General features: G+C 38.9%; 1 protein-coding gene across 1 annotated transcript; it reads right to left on the minus strand.

The window, feature by feature from the left end:
* Positions 1-5,149: 5,149 nt before the first annotated feature.
* On the minus strand, positions 5,150-22,730 carry Isoc1 (isochorismatase domain containing 1). The gene is made up of 5 exons (XM_003477362.5): positions 22,395-22,730; positions 13,298-13,417; positions 12,999-13,202; positions 11,024-11,140; positions 5,150-6,312 (listed from the first exon to the last, which is right to left on the minus strand). The coding sequence occupies exons 1-5, from the start codon at positions 22,701-22,703 to the stop codon at positions 6,166-6,168; spliced, it is 897 nt and encodes a 298-aa protein (XP_003477410.1). The 5' UTR covers positions 22,704-22,730; the 3' UTR covers positions 5,150-6,165.
* Positions 22,731-23,998: the final 1,268 nt, after the last annotated feature.

The following is a 23,998-nucleotide window of genomic DNA, read 5'->3' on the forward strand; positions in this document are numbered from 1 at the left end:
TGTTCTCTTGACCATCTGAATCAAGGAAGTCTGAGTCCCCTGTCTGTGTAAGTTGATTGTTGATTCATTTAACTGTCACAGGAACTTTGACTAACATGGGGAACATCAAAATCATTGTTATCATCATCATCATCCATCCACAACACTCTTCTGTTATGAGTATATATTTTACTGTAATGGAGCATCATCATCCATGCATGAGTAATCAAGTGATGCACTTTTGACCTCCTCCAAAACTTGCAAATCTGTTTTTCATGTGCCATTGTACTTAATTTGGTTACTTCCACCAGGGGAGGGAAAAAAAAAAAAAAAAAACCTTTAACAAACCTGGGGTGGTGTGGGTCTGCTGGGCCCTCTTTCGTGCTCAGGTAAACAGCAACTGTTCCATAGAGGATAATGTGAGTTTAAATCCTGGGTTATTTTTGCACACATGCACACCTTGCCTTTTGTTGTACCAAGTGGGTAAAGACATTGCTCCTGTATCCCTCAGAGAAAAGTACTGAGAGTCACACAATTATTGGCTACTAGTATGCTAAAGCAAAAACATATTAAAAAAAGTAAGGGATGTGTATGTGCCATCTGTTATGCTTGGAGGGATATTAAATTTCTGGTTAAAAGTTGGAGTAAAAATTTCACCCTACTTCCAACCAACTGGAAGACCTTAGGCAAGTTACTCTGGTTCTTAGTGCTATTATAGGCATGTGAGGATTACTGAGATACAAAACAATAAGGTACCCATCATACAGTAAATATCTAATTAAAATCTCAGTAAAAAAATTAACATTAATTTTATTGCATTTAGTATTTTGATACATAGAAAGTAGAACTATAATGGACCTTAGACTTAATTTCTTTATCTTGAATATTTTTCCCCATGTAAAGCTACTAAGAACAAAGCCAAGTGTGTCACCTTCGGGCTTTTAGTTACATAGCCCATCAAATAACTACAGGTTTCTTGTCCAAGATGACATGAACTCTCCCATTTTTCTTGTCTTCTTCCCAATTCTGTTTATCAACCGCAACTTTTTAAAATTTTATTTGAACACAAGAGAATTTCTGTATGTACACACAAACACATACATACACACACATACATGCATGCATCTGTTATAACATATTTTATTGAAGCCAACATCTACCTGCAGGAATAAATTGCTGTTTCCAATACTGACACTATAATACACAGGCTACCCAAGTTTTGTTGAAGTCTACAAAAAGATAAAGCACTTATTTTTTTATATTAATAAGACAACCAAAGAGATGCTAAAATTTCAATAGTGACTAACAAATTTATATTTGCTTTTCTTTATGTGTTTCAGGTATTCTTTCTAGGATCTCCATTTTTTGGAAATATGTAGATTTATAAAGTACTTCATATTTTTATTGAGGGCTTCCAAAGACAGTATCGTAAAAGCACAATTTGCGTTTTCCAGAGCTCCAGCTCAAAGCTAAATGTATTCGATACACCAACAATGAAAGCTTATGTATAAAGTACTGGTTCGGGGACCCATCACCTCTCATTTCTTGCATTTGCATTGAAGTGGGAGGATGATTTACCAAGCAGCTGTGAGAACAATGAACCTCTCTGAACCCAGCTGACTTTTACAGTTGAGCCGTAAAATATACTGTGCAATGAATAATTATATTAAGAAATAAAGCTTTGGATGACAGGTCTGGTCTAAATTGACTATTTTCTGCAACAACCAAAAGAAAAAAAAATCCACACTTAATAAATAGCTCTCAAAATTTTTTTTTAAAAAGGCAGCTCTCTCCAAGTGAAATGCCCACCACATTTTTTAAGAAGCCAAGAAACATATCACATGCTAGCATTCTACTAGCAAATTTAAAAGAGTTAACTGTTTAAAACACAAACTTATTACCTCAGTTTGTTGGGTTGTAAGTCCAAGATGCATTTGATTCTCTGTTTAGGTCCTATGAGGTGGAAATCAAGGTTATCAGCCGGACTTTGGTGATACCTGAAGGCTCTGAGCAAGAATCTGTTTCTAAGCTTCTTCAGGTTGCTTACTAAGTAGTTACCAGGGTAGGCACAAGTTCATTTCCTCCCTAGCTGTTGTCAGAGAGGTGATATCATTCATAGAGGGTGATATCATTCATAGACTCTCCATCTCCAAAGTCTGCAACATCCCCCACACGTACAATCCTCTTATACTTCTCTAGGAAAAGCCCAATCCCTTTTAAAAGCTCAGGACTACAGTTTCCCCATTCCTTTGAGACTTGAATTATGTCAGTGAAAACTTCTTATTGCTGTATCCAGGAACCAAGATCAATGCTTAATTCCGTAAGAGCAGGTGTGCATATTGCGGGGCTGTGGGAACCCGGCAGGCCATTTCAATAGTTTCATATAGCAAGCCAATCAGGCTATAATCTACTCAATAATAGTAACTAATTTATTTACACACTCCAAGTCATAAAATAAGCATATAAATGGAATCCTTTCTCCAGCTTTAAGATATAATGAAAATTGAATATATTCAATATATTGTAAATATATTGTGAAATAATTATCACCACAGAGCTAATTAATACACCCATCCTCTCACATAATTACTTTTGTTAGTAGTAAGAAAACTTAAGATCTATTCTCAGCAAATTCAAGCTCTGGTGTGTTCAAAAGTAAGTATTCTTGGCAAGTTATGATCTGCAATTCAGGGACAGAAAATAAAACTAAGGAATTGGTTAAAAGGTAATAAAAAGCAACATGGACATAAGAATACTAGAGAATCAGCTCCATTTGCATAGTATTTTTATTGGTGCATAAATAATTCCTTGCGTGGAGTTGGTACATGTACGTAACACATCTTAAATCCTTTCTCATCCCCTCCCTTCTCCATCTCCTGACCCCCTTTCCCATTTGAGAAAGATCTACCTCCCGACTTTCTATTATTCTTTCATTTTAGTCTTTATTTATAATTTGGGTTTAAATTCATCACAATCATATCTAAGAAATTTATATGGTTCACTAAAATCAGCTGGTCAATTTTAAATTAAAGTTTAAACAGTAACAGTAATACCTTAATATATAAACATTCTATAAAAATCTTTGTAGATCAAGGGAACAGTAATCAATTTAATGATGTGGGAAAATTGATTAGCAGTTGAGAAAACATGATGACTACTTGCGTATCATCTGTCATTCCCCCAGGGAGGAAAACATGCTTTAGAGAAAACAATGCAAGAATAAGACTAGATTGAAGATATGTCAGGAAAAGCCATGATCATATCATAACAGCTTTGCTCATCAACAGCCTAATGTTATACAAAATGTAAACTGCATCCTTTTCTGCACATTTGTATTTTTCCTTCTCATAATTTTTAGCACTAGCCATTTAAAAAAACATAGGACAGAGATGATTTCAGGTGGCTGTGTGACTTTGGAAGCCACTGATCTCTCAGAACGTCATTAGCTGTATCTGTAAAATAAAACGCGACTGAAATTTTAGAACCAAAAACCACCTTTGACTGTATGATATTCATAATTCTACTGAGTTCTAAACTCATTTTATCCAAATATCAATTTTTAAAAGGGGAAAACATTCCCTTTAAGTAGGGAAATGTGGTATCTTAGAGAATGTAAGAGGTTATCTGGAGTAAGTTACCAATTAATTTCAGATTGAGTTTCTACAGATGTATTAACATTTCAGTAACTGAAGCCTTATGGTTCTTTCCGTAATCTCCCTTGTAATTACACACACTGGACTCACTCCTTTGCTTATGTTCTCAAATTCAATTAAAAATGTCACTATCCTAAAAGTTATAGATGCTATTAAAATAAATTCTATTTTCCTATAATAAGAAAGTCTTACCACCTTGGCATGATCTACCAAATTAAAAAAAAAAAAAACAGAGTTCTTAAGTTATTTTTAACTTTTAATATATTAATGTTCAGGAACATTACTGCAAGTTTATGATATGTCCGATTTTGTATCACATTCTAAATTTTCAGGGGCATTGTTTTAATCCCGGCATAGAAGATGATGCTTAAAACTGAGTAGGCACAAAGTATTTCCAGGTAAGCATAGGTAATCCATAGGCCCTGCCTTCAAGGAATTTATAACCTAGAAAAAGATGGGAATAGGAATGGGATGAATGAAATAAAACACTGAATCACACAGCCTACACACAGATACCTACACCTCCTGCTCCCTGGACTCTGTATGTAACATGGCCAAAGGGAATCACATTTGCAGATGGAATAAACTGCTCCTCAGTGAACCTTAAATCACTGAGAGTGAGAAAAGTAAAGGGGAGAACTGAGTCAAACAGGACAAACAAAGGAGCAGACCTACTTCTGTTGCCCTACATGATGAAGGAAAAGAACTGCACAAGCCAAAATATGTGAAATCCAGAAGTATGGTACAAAAAGAAAGAAAATTTCCCCACAGGCTCCGAAAAGAACACAGCCTTGCTTTCCAATACGAGGCTTGATTTCAGCCCAGTGAGACCCATGTGTGATTGCTAAGCTATAGAACTGTAAGCTAGTACAGTCTGTTGTTGTAAGACATGAAGTTTGTGGTAATTTACTATGGCAGCCAAAGGAAACTAACTCAGCATCAAGGAAACAATTTCAGCGGTGACGAGGCTGCACTGTTGTGATACTTCATTGAGACATGAAGGCCTGAGTGCCCTGCTGCTCCAAGTGCGGTTCCTCCTGAGCCAAACTGGTGGCGAGTGCCTTTTTTTTTTTTTTTTGAAACATAAAAAAAATACAAAAATAAGCATTTTAACAAGATCCCCAGATAATGTGAACCAACATTAAAGTTTGAGAAACTCTACATTAAATTTATTAAAAACTATTTTAAAATAAGAAATCTTTCTTTTTTTATTCACAAATATCTGCAAAAAATATTTAAACACAACAATAAGAACACTAAGTTGTAGCTGTTAATACTGACCAAGAAACACACACACACACACACACACACACACACACACACACACACACACAGTTCTGCTCTTAATATAGGGCCTTCAGTAAAATCCATCTGCAAATAATTTTTCTTTGAAAATTCCCATGAGTTGAAATATTATAAATGTCAAAATTTTATTACTTTTGAATTAATATTAGACTCTCTAGAAAAATACTCATAGAGCCATCTTGTGGGGGACAAAATAATTTCATTCACATAAGCAGCTTTTTAATTACTTTAATAGAAAAGACAATGTTTCCACATTTCACAGACTATTAAAAAGAAACGTAGTTTCAAAACATCCCAAGTATTTAATGAAAATAAATTTATTGAAAGGTAATAATAATAATCACAATGTTAGTACTACTAAATCATTACAGATGCCTTTTGCTTTATAATATTTTGACATTAGGTGAACAAAATATGAAACAATATTAACATTTTAAAACTATATTTTATTTAGGTTTTACCTTTTTTGCTAAATCTGTGCATACTAGAAATGTACTCACAATGGCTGTAAAGATATTCAGCTAACGTCCTATTTTAATGATGTTAAAATGACCCTCTACCAATTATGTGGCACTGCAAATCATTCTGTCTGTTTACAAAGTTAAAATAAGCAAGGATTCAATGAGTCTCTCTAGGGAAGAGATTCGGCTAAAAAAAGAAAACATTAACTGAGAATTAGTGGACCAGCGTAAGAAAATCAGCTCAAACTAGAAGGACACATAATTATTCCACATAATTTGGTCAGGTTAGATCAATAAAACTCACTCAATAAGTAAAGTCAACAACACTATAAGACAAGTAGATAACGTAAGTGCAGTCCTCTGTTTAAATTCACCCATAATAATCCTACTGCATCAACCTGTAAAGCACTGAATCCATTAAAATAACACATCTTACATAACAAAACAGCAAACCATTATCGGGGCACACAGTTTAGGACCCCTTCTGCTCAGTGTGTACCATACAGACAAAACAGGCACCTCCACTGTTTTAATTTTTAATAAATAAGAACACATCAGGAAAACAGAAGTAAGCAGCACCTGAAGCCTTGGACATTAGTAACTAAATGCTGGTACCCAAATGATCTAGCTCATTAAGTGTTACTAAGAGCTGTAAAAAAAGGAGCCATTTTTGACTTGACATTTTTATTCTAGTAGAGATAAGAATTTGTGTGGGCATACAGTTCTGTCACTCTGATGGTAGGTAGGACACCAGCCTTTCATGTGTCCTATACTTTGGAGAGCAGACCTGACTCTGGAGCACTCGCCTTGATTAGATTCTGAATTTCCTTGAATTTTGGATGGTCTTTGTCAGCCACCAGCTGTAGCAGAACAGCTTCGCTCGTGGTAACTATGATCCCAGTTCGAGCGAGGCGCTTTAAAAGAAAAGACAAACAAAGGCAATCAAGAAGTGAGCATGAGAATGAACGATTTCACAGCAGCAAAAGTGTGTGGGGGCCAGGGATTTAGCTCAGCAGTACAAGTGCCTGCCTGGCAAGCACGAGGTTGTGAGTTCAATTCCTGGTACAAAAAAAAAAAAAAAAGTGTGCTGTGGCACAATAATTAGTGTCTGCTACCACAAACATGGTCCAGAGTCATGCCATCAGTTGCAGGGATGGGGAGAGACTCTGAAACCAGCCATACCACAAACTCACTGCAACTATTCTCAGTATTAGTGACCATACCATACCAGCCATACCACAAACTCACTGCAACTATTCTCATGGATTAGAATAAAAGAAAGGCATGTTGTGAAGCCCTGGATTCAATCCCCAGAACTAAAAAAAAAAAGAAAAGTAATTATTCAATTTCATAGAAAGAAAAAATTTAATTGTATTAAAATGACTACCACCAATAAAATGAAGATCCTTTATTTTTTCTGTCCTTGAAATCTGACATATAAGATGAGAGTTCTTTCCATAAATAAGAGCATCTTTGGCTAAAAATGATTGGCAAGAGAAGAGAAGCCTCTCTGCTGAGGTTTAAGAATGCACCCCAGCACCGTCATCTCTACTGCCATCACAGACTCTTTAGAGTCACTAAACAAGAGCATCGTATTTGAAGTTGTGTAGTTTTCCTTACAGGCAAAAAGTGTCCTTGCCAAACTGCTCCAGCAGAATCAGAGTAACTTACGGAATCTTATGGAAGGGAACAGGGAGAAGAAAAAGGAGGAAAAGGGGAGCACAGGGATGGAGGACAGCAAAACAAAAAATCAAAAAGGAAAAGAGGGAGGGGAGGAAGAAGCAGAGAAATGAATTTCACAGCGAAGACTCATTCTCTGAATCTTTCTTGGAATCTCTGGCGAAACATTCACCCCAAGCATCCACTGCAAGAAACATGTAAGTGGCAGTAGAGACAATTCCCAGGCAAATCGGAGACAGACCCAAAGGAGTCTCTCCTCACAAAGGAGCAAGCATCTGAACAGCTGAGCACCCCTGTGGAGGAAGCAAACCTTCCTCCAGATGCTTCTGCATCCGCAGACCCCACCTCTCCTTCATGCGACCCCTCCTTAAGGCAGAAGGGAGTAAAGGCCAGAAGGCTCTTAGAAAGCAAGCGTGGCCCTCAACAGCAGTACAGAAAAGGGGACAGAGCAGCTGACCAGGACTTGCAAGAAATGAAAACAGAAAAGGGGGCAGAGCAGCTGACCAGGACTTGCAAGAAAAGGAATAGGAGTGTTAGTGCCCTTCCTAAGGTCAAACTCCAGCATGAATTTTCTTAAGACTTCTGGAAAGTCCTATCTCGTACTCCTTTGCCCTTGTCAGTTTATCGTTAGCTCAAACATCAAAACAGCCTGTGCTTGCTTCAGACAGAAAAGCAGAGACACAAGTGCAGTCTACTGCTGCAGAGAGCCCTGAAAGTCTGCTCCTTTTCAGCCCAACTCTTACCCAGCTTCAACCACCTTCCCTACTGGTGTTACCAAGGAACTCTTGATGATTCAGTCTGAGGCTGAGTCACAGGCATTCGATATCTATGGAGTACTTTACATACCTCATATGCCAACCAATGTCAGTTCCCTCTCATCTTTCAAGGCCTTGAATGAGGCACAAAGAGAAACTACTCAGGCCTAAGGAAGAATTCTGTTGACTCAGAAAAAAGACTGTCTGTAATGAGCAACTTTTTCTACCATCCTATCAACCAGAGCCCGGCCCTTCCCACGCACAATCCTCAGTGACGCTGACAGTCTGGTGATGATAGCATGGGCAGCGTAGGACACTCACATCACAGAGAATCATTTGGGAAGATGGTCACCTATGTAACAGTACTTAGCTTCAAAAGTGAATGTAGTCAATATGAATGGGCTTTTAAAACAACAGTCTAGCCAAGAACCTCTGTTTAGACAAGGTATGGTACACCAAAATACAAAGTGTTTACGTCAGGCTGGTAGACACTGGCCTAGTGCCTGCCCTGCCCCAACCTGAGAGGGCACCTAAGCAGCAGGAGTATTTTTGGCATGTTCCTGCCCTCCATCTGACAATACTGGACCCAAGCCCACTTTCTCTCTGGGTGGTAAAAGAGGAAATAATTAAAGCTCTGGTTGTTTAACGTACAGGGGTCCACGTGCATTAGGGTCCAGAAAATCTCTCTTTTACCTGCAAAACCAGCCCACTAGGTCAAAGGAAAAGTTTCTGAATGATATACCTAAAAACACAAGAACACAAAGCCATGAGATGGGGAGGGGAATTAAGTTTCTGAGCAACATCAAAAACTACTCATAAGTACATCAAGTTTAAGAGTGGGCTTTATCAGATCTTATTCTGCAGTTACTGTACAATCACTAATTGAAAGAAACAATGTCTGACACAATTACTGAATAATACCTATGCTACAGACCTTGATACTTGCTAACTATAAGCCTTATGAGTATAATCATTGGTAATACGGATAGTGTCAGGAATTATCTTAAATAGTGACATTCTGAAGGAATAAAGAAGGAGAGCTATCCACATTGCTGTTTTAGCCTTCCTAGTTATAGAAAAAAAGAAAAGAATAACATTTCACAGTTCTCCAAAGTACTTAGGGTAAATTAAAACAATACTACTTTCATTATGAAGACAAGACTGAAAGGAAATATTTAGTCTGGCAAGTGTTTCTGTCACCACTTGACCTGATCTCTAATTCTAATTCTCATTTCTGCCTTTCAAAGTCAGTACTTTAACCCAAGCAAGCTCTTCCCAGTCATCCTGACAAGGGATTCTCTCCCTCCTTTCTCAGCACGGCTCAGGACTGGTCCCTTCTGGGTCTTAGATGTAATATGTTTATATTTTAGGGGAGACTAACCTCACTAAAGCAACACCAAAGCCCAGGGATGTAGATCAGTGGCACAGCACCTGCCTGGCAAGCACAAGGCCCCGAGTTCCATTCCCAGTACCAACACAAACAAAACAAAAAACAGTAAGACAGTAACAAGTAACACTAGTATTTTAAAAAGCAGCAGCCAGCATTTTAGTATATACTGTGTCACATAACTCTACAGACTGCCAGGAACACTTTATCTCATTTAATCCTCCAAACAATCCTGTGATGTAGTTGCCATTATTATTTCTACTTCACTAATGAGAACTCTGAGGTACATCATGTAGTTTGTTCAAGGACACATGTGCATGAACCCCCACCACTCCTGCATTCACAGACTTGCTACACCCCATTGTTTGGACTCCTAGACTCCCACCAGATGGCCTGTCAAAAAGTGAGCTATGGATGGTAATTAGTGGACTATGTTTTTAGTGTGAGTCTTGTGGGCAGATGGAACTGCTAACAGTCAAAACTTCCTGTGATAAATGTCACAACAAAGATAGGACTAAGAAGCCTAAGGCAGGAATCAAGTCCTTGTGATGTCTTTGTAGGCAGGAGAGAGCTACTTCTTTGTCCTCAGCTGTTTACTTCTTTAGTGGTGCTGCAAGGTCTGGCCCTCTGTATCAAAATAAAGGCTATTCACAAATAAAAAGAGCAGCTCCGTGAGGCAAGAGGGTCCCACAGTGAGGTATGCAAACTGAGGTTATTAAGCAAATTTGAAAAGTGAAAGCTGATTACCTCATGGCCATTAGAAAGGCTTACAGATCCCTGGTGACACTGAAAGAAGCCACACTTAGTAATGATATCAGCAAATCCAACAGCCCCCAAGGTCTTGGAAATAGTTTGAGAAAATAAACTAGTTTCCACTTGTTATCTCAATATAAAACTTACTACCTCAGGAAATTACAGAGAAAGGGTAGGCCAGCAGGGCTCCAAACTGGAATGATCAGTTAAAGCCATCAGCCCTTCCCCATGCCTTTACTGAATGGATTTCCTGATCTTGCCTTTCCTCATCTGCTCTACCTTAGTACCTGGAGATCACTTCAGGCTACAGGAATGATTCAGCAATCCTATAGGGAAAACAGTTCATATGCTAGTTTGGGCAGAGAACACTGGAGGACCACAAAACAAAACTCCACTATACTTCTTTCTTAGTAAAAATATTTAATTCTGCAATTGGATCCACATGCATATAAATATAAATCCACATGAATATGACTCTAAAATTATTACTGGATCAGAAATACATATGAAAGAGACATGACATTTTTGAGTAAAAGTTTCCCAAGATTATGAAAGTTTTGACGATAATGCATACATTAATATTACCATTAGGTAATGCTAATAATCAGTGATTTCCTGACTGCCTGGAATATCATGCCTCTCTAGTGCTGAAGAGTGATGAAACACTGTAGGTAAATGGCACACACAGGGAGGCACACATTTCCTAATTCCAACATTCAAGTCTGATGAAATCTATCATCAGGTTGAACCAGTTGTAAATCCATTCTAACCTAGCTTTGGCTGAACTGAGTTAAACCCAAGTGAGTTTCCACTTTGCAAATCTCTAAACGTTTCAGGTTAGACTGCCTGAGAAAATCTTTTAAAAACCTACCTCAAAGGAGAAAACAAAATGCATGATATGTGCTAAGAACTGAAAGGTGGGCAGGCACACAGTAAGTCTCCAGAAACTAATGAGTCTGATATTGTCAGACCAAGCTTAAATTTAAGAGAGCAATCTGTCATTATAATTAAAAATACTCCTAATTGTTTGGAGTCCAGCAGGACAGTTACCTCAAGAGCAAACATCCTGTCCATCATGCTTCTTGATGAGGTGGCATCAGCAACAATATGAACCTCAATTCCTCGACCAACCAGCTCCAGTGCAGTTTGCTGGATGCATACATGAGTCTAATGGGAAAGTAAAAATGCATTCATAAATAAACGGTCAACTGAAAGTACCCAATAAATATACAGCAATATGATAAAGCAGAGATTACATCTAGTGACTTCGGCCCACAACTATTTTGCCTCTAATTAGCTCGGCTGCCTGTACTTAAATCAGCATCCCTGGCTTTGGTTTATTTATTTATAAAATCAACAATTTTATTCTATCTATGTTTCTCATACTGGGGACCTTTAAATATGTTCTTAGAGTTCTGTGAGAATTTTTAAAACATTTTTATCTGTATGCTCTGAATGACCTTCTTAGAGATGACTACTGCCCCTTAGTTATGGGACCACCTGATTCAGGTTTGTTTCTGTATCCATAAAAAGGGTTCAACACTGTGGAGTGAGAAAGAAGTAGGAAGACTGAATCGTTACAAGACATCAGGTAGCAAAGGTAGGCCACCGTTTATGTCAAAATAATTTATGACAAAGACAAAAAAAGGATGTAAAAACATGGCAAAAACAGTATTTTATAAATGCGCAAAAAAATAGGATAAAGCAAAAAGAGCATTATAACAATGTTACTCCACATCCAATTTTGCCTTTAAATAGTTACATCATCTTGAACATCTATTGGTATCTCAGGCTTGCAATTATTCATCTGCAAAAATCTGGAATTGTGGATACTTTAGTGTACATCCCTGTAACTATTTTATACAGATCCCATCTCTGTAAATACTAACTTGTGACAACACACAAGCAGAAACTAGAGTAAAACCACAGTTCAATACTACCTAAATTATACAACCAACCAAAGCAGATTTTAATAATGGCATGTCAACTATATTCTCTCATGACAAAAGAGCTTTGGAAAATTATCAACTGATACTTCATAAAACTTAGTATTAGCATTAACATTAGCAAGAAAGGACAGTTCAACGAGAACTTAATGTATCAGGTCTAATTATGAAGAAGAAAACTATGCAGAGGTCAGTAATAGCATTTGGTATGACATTTATACAAACAGCCTTCTTCTATAGTATCATTATTGAACCAAAATAATATAAATATTTAATGTATATTGCTTAGTAAGAGCACATCTTTTCACAATTAAAAACTACTGCTATAACGCCTACTATCAAAAGCTCATAACCATATAAAATTAAATTATCCTGATTTCATTTTCATAATAGCTCTGTTCATTATTTTTAAATTTTTAGTTTATTACTGGTTTAAAAGGTAGGAACAAAACAACTGCAATCATCATTAAGAATCTAAGAGTGGCCATGGATATAGCTCAGAGGCACAATGGCCGCATGGCAAATGCGAGGTCCTGAGTTCAATTTCCAGTCCCCCAAAAAACAGAACTTATGAGTATTTTTTCTTTTAAAATGTAATCTACATGATTCACATCTAAAAAACAACTCCAAGGCCTCTTAAGGTTTTCACAAAGTACAGGTAAAATTAAATCCTGCAACACAGAAAATAAAAATAATGCCTTTGGTGAAAATGGTTTACAAATAATTAAATGACTTCACAAGATTAAAAATCATACTCTAAAAATCAGTCAGGTCCAGCCTTGTCCTTTCCTACCTGTCCTAACTTGGGCAAGTTGTATACTACCTTTGTATTTTAGTTGTCACATCCATAATATGGAGGTATTAAGAGTACTGAGCTCATAGGATTGTTGTGAATATAATGAGCCAATAGCAACAAAGTATACAGAACAGCGTCACAAAAATAGTGAACACTTAATCAATAGTGTCTATTTTCTACTATGATTACTACTACATTGCATTCTATAAACAACATAGCATTCTGAAAACACCAAAATTTCCACAAGTAATATTGTGTTCAAAGCATAACAATAAATACTTACTTCTACTCCAAATAACACAACACTCCTGACTCCAGGAATCTCTGCCAATGCTGCTTCTACTTCTGGTAATACCATAGAAAACTTGCTCTTTGGAAGTACCAGTTTTACACCTGTTAAATCAATTTCTTGAACAGTGCTTCCAAGACCTTTAGGGTACTGTTCTGTTACGATAACTGGAATTCCTAAAATGCGGGCCCCTTGCAACTGAAAAAAATAGTAAAGAATCAGCAGCATACATATGAGAGTAGAGATGAATATATATCATGTTTCAGCAAATTGGAATAAATAGATAAACGTACCAGTCTCTGCCCCACACTTATAATATCCCCAAAGTATTTGATCGCTGGTCTGAACCTCTCCTGCATATCACAGCAGAAAAACACAGTGCTTGATGGTGTAAGATTTCCCAGGGTAGTGAGCTGAGGGAAAAAGAAAAAGAAATGATTTAGTGCTAGTAATACAATGACATTCATTTCCAGAAGAGGTAAAAAAGGAATGAAAATGCTCGTATTGTTTTTAACCAGTACATAAATTTCTAAAATAATTATCTAAAAAAAGTTGTATGAATTGTAAAAAAAAATTACCCACAAAGATGTTCTCTGAATTGTATTTAATAGTAAAAGTTAGTAACCAACTAAATACTAACAATACAGAAATGGTTTAATAAATTTAAACTCAATGACATTGTAAAATATTGCTCAACTAATTAAAAATGTATCTATATTGTTTGCAAAGAAATTGTTCCATCTAAAGAGAAATGCTCACTGTAAATTTTACAGAGAATGATGTTCAATGACATCTTAATAATTTAAAAATTTGAAAAGAAAATATATAAAAATGTTAACAAATAGGTTTATAATTTAAGCTATTATTGATACCTGATACTTTTCTAGTATTTTCCAAATGCTGAACCCATGAGCTGAATGTTATTTAAAAATATATTTTTATTACTTTTATAACCAGAAAAGTTTTCAATATAACTTAAATTTGTTGATAGTGTTGCTTAGAAGTAAAATTCCTGCTGTCAAGATAGACATATAAAGCTTGTCTCAGAAATAATTTTGAGTTTAGAAGAGAAAACAAAATGATGTAGAGGAACAAACCCACATTTGACATCTGCATTCTTATGCAAGGAAAATCAATGAATTACGACAAAGATTCGGTATTAGATTTCCAAGGTGCACACTTGTTGCTGCAGTGAGTCTACTCTAACTATTGGGGCCCGAAAAGGACCTAGCAAAAAAGCAAAGACCTATGTTAAATACAAGAATTTAATCTCCCTAGATTCTTAAGACGTTCATTGTGCTTTACTTTCTATCTTGCAAATTACAGAAAGTTCTGCAAAGAATGTGTTCTGTTCCTGAATGAACTAATAAGGTTCTCACTAGACACCACACATAAAACTGCCTCCTAATGACCTTGATTTGCATCCCCTAAAACTAACCACAACAATTACTAGTTACTTCCCGGCACAGTTTGGTCCCAATTGCATGGTGGGGGGACTTTACCACCAGCACAGTCCTGGATTAGCTTTAGTGTCTCTCCCTTATGGAAAAATTCCTACATGAATTAAATGAACCATTAAAACACATCTTTCACCTGTAGTGCTAGGCTGTTCTAGTTGGTGTGTCCCTTAGTGTTTCTAAGGCCTGGTCTGTGGACTCTGGCATTTTAATCTCCTGCTGACACCGATCTTTAGTATGTGTACAGATTAACTGCATCTACTATAAAGAAAAATTCATGATGTGCTGTGACCATTCTAATACTGTGCATATGGGTTTTCGGCTTTATTAATAATGATTAAAATAAACAGCCAAGTATCTTTAAATACCTATTCTAATTCTAGCTGATTTATTGTTTCATTTTTTAATGCAAGAATGATATTTCCATTCTGGTTGTTTTCAAAGGCAGTGAGTATGATGTGTATGTGGAAGCACTGTCAACAAGGCCAATTTTTGTGTTTTTATGTTCCTGTTTAAAAAAAAAAAAAAAAAAAAAAAAACAATCACTACTTATGGCTCTGCACTTTAAATTCCCAAGAAACATTAAATCTCCGCTCAAAAAGATCCAAATCAACATTTTTATAAACCTGAACGGTGGGTTCCTAGTCATCCCCAATGCAATTACAGCCCAGCAGATCAAGCAGATTGCTTGCAATAAGCCTGTTTGAAATTGAAGAAATAAAATAGCCAATCCTACCATTCTGCTTCCAGCAAGTATGCAAAATAAAAGCCCTGGGAAGTAACATAAATGGGTTAGTGGTAATTCTCTAGTATTTTTATTGCTTACACTTGCTTGGAACAAAAAACAACTCTCAGATCCATCTCAGGCTATATAGCCTGATGCTGAATACACAGCTAACAAGTGGGTGGTTCTGGATTTTAAACTCCCAGAAGGTTACAGACATCAAATCAGAAAGGGAAGTGCTAAAGGCAGGAAAACTGACAGCACTAAGAAATAACAGCTGGCAAAGCAAAGATTCCAAATATAAGTAAAGCTGATTGAACCCAGTTTCAAAGCCCCGGCCTCTGGTTAAGGAAGTTGCTGGTTAGGAACACACTATTTTAGCACATTCATTCATTATGAGTATTTCAGAAGGGCTGCAATATAAAAGGGCCCAAATATTTTTAATTTGGCAAATGTAAAGGAGTAACCCTACCTTCGCCAAAATTCCTAAATAGAGAGTTGTGATCTCAAATGGTTTCTGTTACTCGGCACTTCTCTATCCCTCATTTTAGGTGTGAAATTACCTGTTCCACACAAGTGACCACACCAAATGCACATCACAGAATATTACATCCAGTTTGAAGAGGTCAGAGAACATAGTCCTTAAGTCTTCACCTCTTACAAAACCTTTCCAGTCTGAGTTCTCAGTAAACAAAGACGGAATCCATTAAGAATACAGTGGCAAGGCAAGGCTTTATGCAAATATGACCAATTATAATTTTGTGAATCAAAAACATCCTGTTTTACGTAGATACTCTCACATTCCCTTAAATACAGCTGCATTTTAGTAATCACCTTAAGAGCAAGGCAGAAAGGAAGGAGAATAATTCCACCTGAAACACAGGAGAAAGCTGACAAGCACACTTCAGCTGGGTGATCATGATTAATGTAATTACCGATGTCATGCTGATAAAATGCACCCTTAGTAGGATATGATGAGAATGACCTTCACAAACTCCCTTTCAAATATCCCACAATCTGCTTGTGAGAGGATCAACAGAGACCAAAACTGAAGGACATTCTACTAAAACACCTGACCAGCATCCTCAAAACAGTTGAGGTCATTAAAAACAATGCAAAGTCAAAGGAAGTGTCACAGCCTATAGAAGCCAAAAGAGACAAGAGAATTAAATATAACTAATATGCCAGCCTGGATCCTGAAACAGAAAAGGACATTAGGGAAAAGCTGGTGATATCCAAATTAAGAGTGGTGTTTAAATCACAAATGTATTACAACTACAAAATCACAAATGTATTACAACACATAAGATGCTGACGATGGAGGAATGTATAGACAGGAACACAAAAACTCTGTATTATTACCACTTTACTACAAATCTAGAAGTATTCTAAAATAAACAGCTTATTTAAAATAAAAATAACAGCCATCCTATGACATAGTCATTGGAGAAAAAGTGTTACCACATAAATAAGTCTCTATAGTTTACAAACCAGAAAGATTTTCTGGCTACCAAAAAAACACAAAAAATTCCAACCATTCCTCTCTGCCCCCAGCCATAAATTCATATGAATTCTATCGTGCTATTGTTACAATAATATCACTGTGTAATTCATAGATTGCTTACTTTTGATTCATGAATTCTCTTCAAAACACATTTTTCAGTTAACTAAAAATATTACCAGCAGTCAAACATTCACATATTGCAGTTATAGGATAATTAATCCTGCCATAGTAAAATAAAATGGATTCAAACATCTACTGTCACAAGTAAAAGTGTAGAAACTGCAAATCCATGCACATTCAAGGAAAGAAATCAGATATAAAAAATGCATATATACCTTCATTTTATATATATAACATATATTCCCACACATACAAAAACAACATGTAAATGGCTAAAATATAAAGACAAATTTAAATATAAAAAGATAATCAGAGCCAATAGTTTCTTCAACCAAAGATTCAAGAGACTGAATTTAAGGATAATCTTGCTGTCCAGTTCAGACTGGCCCTGAACTCATTATGTAGCACAGAAGGTCCTCAAACTTGCAGTGATCCTCCTGTTTCAGCCTCCCAAGTGCTAGGATTTGTCTACTTTCTTAAGAACTGTCATAGATGGAATCTGATCTCTGATTTCCTATTCAACAGACGTTTCATACCCAAACCTCACATCACTATTATCACAACAGTATTTACCCTTCTTTACCACCGTACTTACTTTGACCACTTTCCAACAGTGACTGCTACACCATCAAGGTATCTGCCTCAGCCTTGCTCAGTCCTCGTGGATCCTTAGGACAGATGCTGTAAGGCATCTGGCCTAGTGCAGTAATACACTATGCACCAGGTCTAGTCCCTCCAAGAGTGATGCATGGTACCATATGTTGCACCATATCTTCCAAAATGCTAATGCTGAAGTCCTCACCTCCAGAAACTCAGAAAAACTACCTTAGTTGGAAATAGCTTCATTATAGGGCATCATTAGTTCAGATAAAAGTCATACCGAAATACGGTGGATTTACCTAATCCAGTAGGACTAGTGTTCTTATCACAAGGGAATGCACCGTGACAGCTACTCACTCACACACCAAGAATGCCCTGGGACTATGCAGGCAGAGACTGGGGCAAGGACTCTGGAAGAGAAGGAACACACAGACTGCCAGCAAACGTCCTGAAGCTAAGAGAAACCATAACAGATCCCTCCTCACCTGAGAACCACACTGCTGATGCTCTGATCTTAGACTCACTCCATCCCCTAGAACGGTGGGCAAGTTTGTTGTTTATACCATTCAGTTTGTCATACACTATTATAGCCCCCTAACAAATTGTTATAGTGACTAGTCTGTACATGCTTAATGATTCAAGTCTGAACTTTTAAACATGATTTTTAAAAAACAGTAATCTATTAAAGACACAAAATCAGCATGAGGTGCTTGAGTAGAGTTTCATGGAAAAACCAATGTATCAGTACTTTATTCCCAGAGGTTTCAAATCTGATTACCACAACAACAAGAAGACCTTGCTCCAAAGTCAACACATTTAAATCAGCACTGTTTCTCCAGGCCATAAGGATTCTCTGCACAGCACAGACCTGTGCAAGGTACTAGAATCTGAGTCCAAATTTCAATTTCACTTCTATTACGTTACTTAGATAAATCATTAACATCTCTGAGCAGTTTCATTATCTACAACACTGCAAGAAAAATATTCTCTACCTCACAGTGGTTTGTCAAGGGTTGAATGGGTTTCGTGTAAGAAATCAATAAATGCATCAAGCTGTTATGATATCTAATGAGATACTACACTCTACAGCTAAATAAATGCTTAAAAACATACTCTTTGCTGATATTAAATATTTACTATCTAGGTCCCTATAGTATTATTTAAAGCTGTATACACATATATGTTTAGAAATACTGCATAATTTATGCTAACAGTCTACACAATTAAGAAAGTGATTTACAAGCTGGATTTCCAGATATTCTCAAAGATTTATCACTGCATGATTTGAATCTGGCAAAACAGATACGTGGCCTTGTAGGCTTCAAAACAGCATGTTCACCTACTGTGAACATTGATATCACCAGCATAACATCTCTAACTTAAGCATGAGCTTTCTGACTTCTAAAGGAAAGCTAGCTATCTGCATCCACCTTGGAGCTGAGGACTGAAGTGTTTTCAGGTCTGTGCCTCCAGCTGGGGTAAAGGTGAACAGGGTAGGAGCAAGGAACATGGTGACATTTACATCTACATTATAATTCCCCTTGGCTAACTAAATGAAAAAAATCCAAATCAAGTGACACTTCCCACTCTCAAAGACAGTTTATTTATAGATAAACTTAAGATATTCATAAGAAGAAAAAGTATATACTGTTTTGGGCATTCTTCCCCAAAATTCACTCTTTCAAATGACACCCACCACAAACACCCATGCATCACACCAGTGGGCTGGATACCACAGGACAGCCTCAGGATCCAGGTGTCTCTCTCAAAGCCCTGACAGCACTTCTGTGCCCCAAGAAGACCTCTTTCCTGTCTCTGCACTGTAACTTCTGAGCATCAGCTTTTCTACCTGTGCTTTCTGCTAGGCTCCTCCTGCAAGAGTTCTATAATCAAAACATTCCTTCTTCAAACTAGTGAGCCAAAGGCAGAGCAGATGGCTTTCCCTCTCCTTTCCAAACCCTCCCCTTCCTCCTTGCCCACCATAAATACTGTTTTTTTCTACCTATAAAATGCTTATGCTGATTTACACTTTGTTTTAGAGTACAAACAAAGAAAAAAAAAAAAAAAAGCCCAAGAACATGAATGATGGAAACAAACACAAAAACCAAAGCCAAAAAAAGCCAAGAACATGAATGATGGATTCAATGAGCCATCTCAGGAACAGGTGGCAATAACCTTCTCAGGGAAGCCCTTATCTCCTGTTCACACAAAGCTGCGAAGTCTTCCCACCAATGCACAGAAGCATAACCTCCTCACTGGAGTCCTTCTTACAATGTCTGAAGCCTCCTGTCTTCTACTTGGGCTCCATTCTCCTTGAACGAATCTAAAAACAATGATCCACTAGGCAGAATGAAATCTAATTTAAATGAATTTTCAGGGTTAAATATTTCCATTCATTAAAATCTGGAAAATACTTTCTGAAAAATCAAAAGGTGCAAATCATAACATAAATCCCTACTCTGGAATTTTGTTCTTCACATTTTCCCTGTGTCTCTAAACTCATCAAACTCCAAGCATTTGACAAAGATGCAGAAAGATAAATCATTAACAAAACATGAGCTACTGAGCTGTCACCAGAAACTCAGTCACTTTGATAGAATATTTAAGAAAGGAGACACTAAAAAGTGACCATGGCTTGGTCCTGCCCATAGAGGTTTTAAAGAATAGTCCCCACATAACCACAGCCTACCACAGGGGCACAGTGGTAAAAGAAACCACTGTGTCACAAGGTTACACAACAAGCATAAAGACAAGAGAAGCCCCCTGTAAATTCAGAATACTTTCTGGAATATGTGAGTCAGCCCCAGGAGCTCCAGGGCCTTCACTGGGAGAAGTAATAACTCATACTATTTACACAAGAGACCACACAAAGCTTTCTGCCCCTGCCTTAGAGAAGGAGACTCCCCACCCAGTAGTCATGGGTGGGCCACCCCAAGCCTATATATGACAGGCATTTATTTCAAACACCAATGAGCAGAATCAAGACGGATGAACAAACAAAAGCTCAGGTTGGTGGCCTGTTTTCCAGACTGCTCAGCATCTCCTTAAACAAAACAGGAATCTGTGCTGCGCAGGTGTTGAGAACCTCTGTACTGTAATGAAGTGCTACTGAACATAGCCACATAAACTTAAGCAATCCTGTAACCTCCCATTTTGTGCATTCAGCTCTTCTACAAAATGAGTTAGATACTACCTAAGGAAGATTTGAATCCAAGTTTGCATCCCCCGGGCCACACACTTAGAGACACCACTGATATGTTTGTGCAATGAACTCCAGTCTCTAGCCATAAAATGTCTATGTCACCAGAATAATCCAGATGAGTTCCCTAAAATACAGTATAGTAACCACAAAAAGTGTCTTTTCTCTCTCCCCACAATAAACATAATCATTATGTACTGAAAACATGTACTAATAAAATTTAAAATGATATACATGACATATGATATATGTATCTAAATATAATCTTCCTTCCTATCACCTACTTCAATGCCAGGAGGTGCACCTGGCTGAAGAAATCAAACTATTACAATTATCAAAATAATGTAAAAGTATTTGAAGTACTCTAAAAATATACACACAACTGATGTGTTAGAATTCTTCAAGACTAGTAATAAAAGTTACAATCAGTAACAGATAAAACAGGGTAATGCTATTTTTCTAATTATTTTTGTTATACATCATTACAAAACATGACTCTACACAAAGCCACAAGTGACCTGACTCACATAGTGCCTTTTTGAGTAAGTATGGGAACCTTGGGCAGATTCAGTTACATTATTCTTTTCCAGAATATTTAATTTAAAAGCTGTCAGGCTACACTGAGGCCTTGACATTTTCAAAATAATAAAAATGCCACAGTATGGACTGGTTTAGTGTAACTTCGTCTTCCCTGAGAAATCTATCCTCCTTGCCAAGGATAACGGGATGTTTCACAAAGAATTCCACATTCTCAGTTTAACCGCAGGCCTCTTCAATACTTGGATTATCACCTTTACAGATGGATATGTCAAAAATACATCCAACATCTTGGAGGTTTAAGCAACCATAACCTGAACAGACTGACAATGAGGGTGAAAGGGACGAATTAGTCCGAACTCTTGACATAAAAATGAAGAATCTTAAACACCCAAGAACCAAGGTTCTCCATCTGGGCAGCCAGACAAATTCTAGGGTATCAGATCATGTTATTTCAAGACTCTGAGGGGTGGACACGAATTTCAGACTTTCTCTTCTAATCGTAAGAACTTTATCTAGGTCAAAGTGCCTGCTTTGGAAGCCTCTGGCCTGGTGTTTGGGCACAAACACCTGGTGGTTTCAGTTGCTGACTACAGGTGAAAATAACTAAGGAATAATCCCCAGGAAATTGAATATTAAAATCCCTCCGAATCCCTAATTCCATATTTCCGTTTTGCTTTCCAAAAAAAAAGTAGTTTTTCAGTTTATGAAAAAACAATCGTGAATGGTGTAATACCTAAATCATACTTTAGATTGTTACTTTTCAAAAACAGAAATCCATCAGTGAATTCTCTGATCTGAAAAGGAGGAGTAGAGATTGACCTGTATAGTCCTGGAGTATGTCTTTTAAAAACAGCAAGATAATCATCCTTAAGGATATAACTTTCTCAGCCTAAAGACTAAGAATTCATGCGCTGGCGTTAGCTGGGTATTTAACAGCATACTGCGGCTCTGGATCAAGCGGCTGTCTCAGGGTAGGCGGCCGGCAGGCGACCACCAGCAGGCGCGGGCAGCTGCGAGGAGGACACGGAAACGGTCCGTCCCCGAGACCTTCGCTCCGGAGACCCAGACCTGCGAAGCGGGCCAGCTCGCGTCCCCGGTTCTCGGCACTCACGGAGCCGCCGTCACGCTGCACAGCGACGCGGACAGGCAGCGGGGGCCACGCCCCGCGGAGACGGCGGCGGGCGGCGGGCGCCCCGGACGGCCGGGCGCGGGCACCTGAGGAGCGGCGCGGGCCGGCGGCACCCACCTGGATCTGCAGCGGCACCAGGCGCACCTTGCAGCGCTCGCTCACCGCGAAGCCCTTGGGCAGGTCCACGTACTGGCCCCACTCCTCGGCGAAGAGCTGCACGACGAATTTGCGGTGCCGGTCGATCTGGTCGCCGTACAGGCTGAGGAACTTCTGGATGAGCAGCTCGTAGCCCGCGCCGTGCGGCACCGACGAGGGCCGCGCGAACACGGAGAAGCAGAAGAGCACCGGCACCGCGCCCGACGGCGCCCCCGAGCCCGCGCCCACGCCGCCCGGCAGCGCCGCGGCCGAGGGCTCCGCCGCCGCCATGTTCCCGCGCGTCTGAGGCGGCCGCCGGCTCGGGGCGGAGGGCGGAGGCGGAGGAGCGGCGGGCGGGCTCTCCCCGCCCCGGCGGAGGCGGACCCCGCGGGGCGGGCCGCGCGGAGGGGAGCGCGCCTGCGCCGCCAGTCCGGCCGCTCGCGCCTGGTTCCCGACGGCCCGCCCGCGCGGTCCCTGCCCGCGGGCTCCGTGTCGCTCCGCTCCCGGGCCTGCCGCCTCCGGGGAACTTGGACGGTGCCGGGTCGGCCGGGGTCCTGCATCCCCGTAGGCCTGCACCGGGGCTTCACGTCGCCAGGCGCGGAGCACAGCTGAGGGAGGAGAGGGGGCCTGCAGCGCCCTGGGGGACCCGGGACAGGCCTCAGTGGGTATCCCCGATAAAGACCTGAGGTCTTGGTCTCACTTGGACTCAGGCTGATTTCTGCAAGCAGGCTAGGGAAATGCACAATCTAAGAAGGCTCAAGAGCAAAAACTCTGAACTTCTTTTCAAACAGAGAATATCGGTTCTGTAGTGAGTGTAAGTGATGCCACAAAAGAAAACCACCCTGTGACGCACATTACTGTATGAGGCAGTCTAACTGGGTTTTAAAAAGCAGACTTGAACAAAGTTTTGTTTAGCTTCGGGTCCTAGAGTAGGCTCATGAGTATACATATAAAGTCTGATTATAAAGTAGTCAACTAGCTGTTGACTTTCAGAACTGATAGTTCTTTGATGGGGCTTTCAGGTGCATTTATAAGATGTTGCAGCGCATCGCTGATCTCTGACCTCACTAGGTGTTGTGTGACCAACTCCTTCACAGTCCTGACAGTCCAAAGTATTGGGGTGGGGGTCAGTGAAGAACCACACTGCGTTGAAAATAATGCTGAAACCATCCTTCCTCTGGTCTCATTTGTACCTAAGGTAGCAGAAATATCCAGATTCTCATCAACCTTTGAGAGATACCATTTGTAACTATTGCCTGAACTGATAGTTTCGCAAATATTACTGTATTACAAAGATAAGTAAATGTGCACATGAGCTAATGTGTGCTAATAAAACAAGGGTGCCAACTGGAGACTGACTGATTACAAAAGGGAACTTTTCTAGTAGTACAGTGACACACTGCCTGAGACATTGTTGGCTCTCAGTAATAAAAACGTTCACCCAACCGCAGCCTTCTAGAATATAACATTGTAGATTAGAGATTAACTCGGGTTTAAGAACTCAACAACTACATTTGCATCTCTACAATCTTCTATAGTGGACTTCAACCAACATACTTCCACTTAGATTTTTATTTTTAATGCAT

This window comes from Cavia porcellus, unplaced genomic scaffold (genome assembly GCF_034190915.1).
Source record: "Cavia porcellus strain 051 isolate PalLab524CR breed Dunkin Hartley unplaced genomic scaffold, mCavPor4.1 scaffold_21, whole genome shotgun sequence".
NCBI classification, from domain to species: domain Eukaryota; kingdom Metazoa; phylum Chordata; class Mammalia; order Rodentia; family Caviidae; genus Cavia; species Cavia porcellus.

Excerpts from the sequence above, each read along its gene's own strand:
- Isoc1 (XM_003477362.5), bottom strand. The coding sequence starts at position 22,703 with ATGGCGGCGGCGGAGCCCTCGGCCGCGGCGCTGCCGGGCGGCGTGGGC. Across the intron at positions 13,418-22,394 it reads TGGTGCCGCTGCAGATCCAG|CTCACTACCCTGGGAAATCT; the intron begins GTGGGTGCCGCC and ends TTTTTCCCTCAG. Across the intron at positions 6,313-11,023 it reads ACAGGATGTTTGCTCTTGAG|CGCCTCGCTCGAACTGGGAT; the intron begins GTAACTGTCCTG and ends TTTCTTTTAAAG.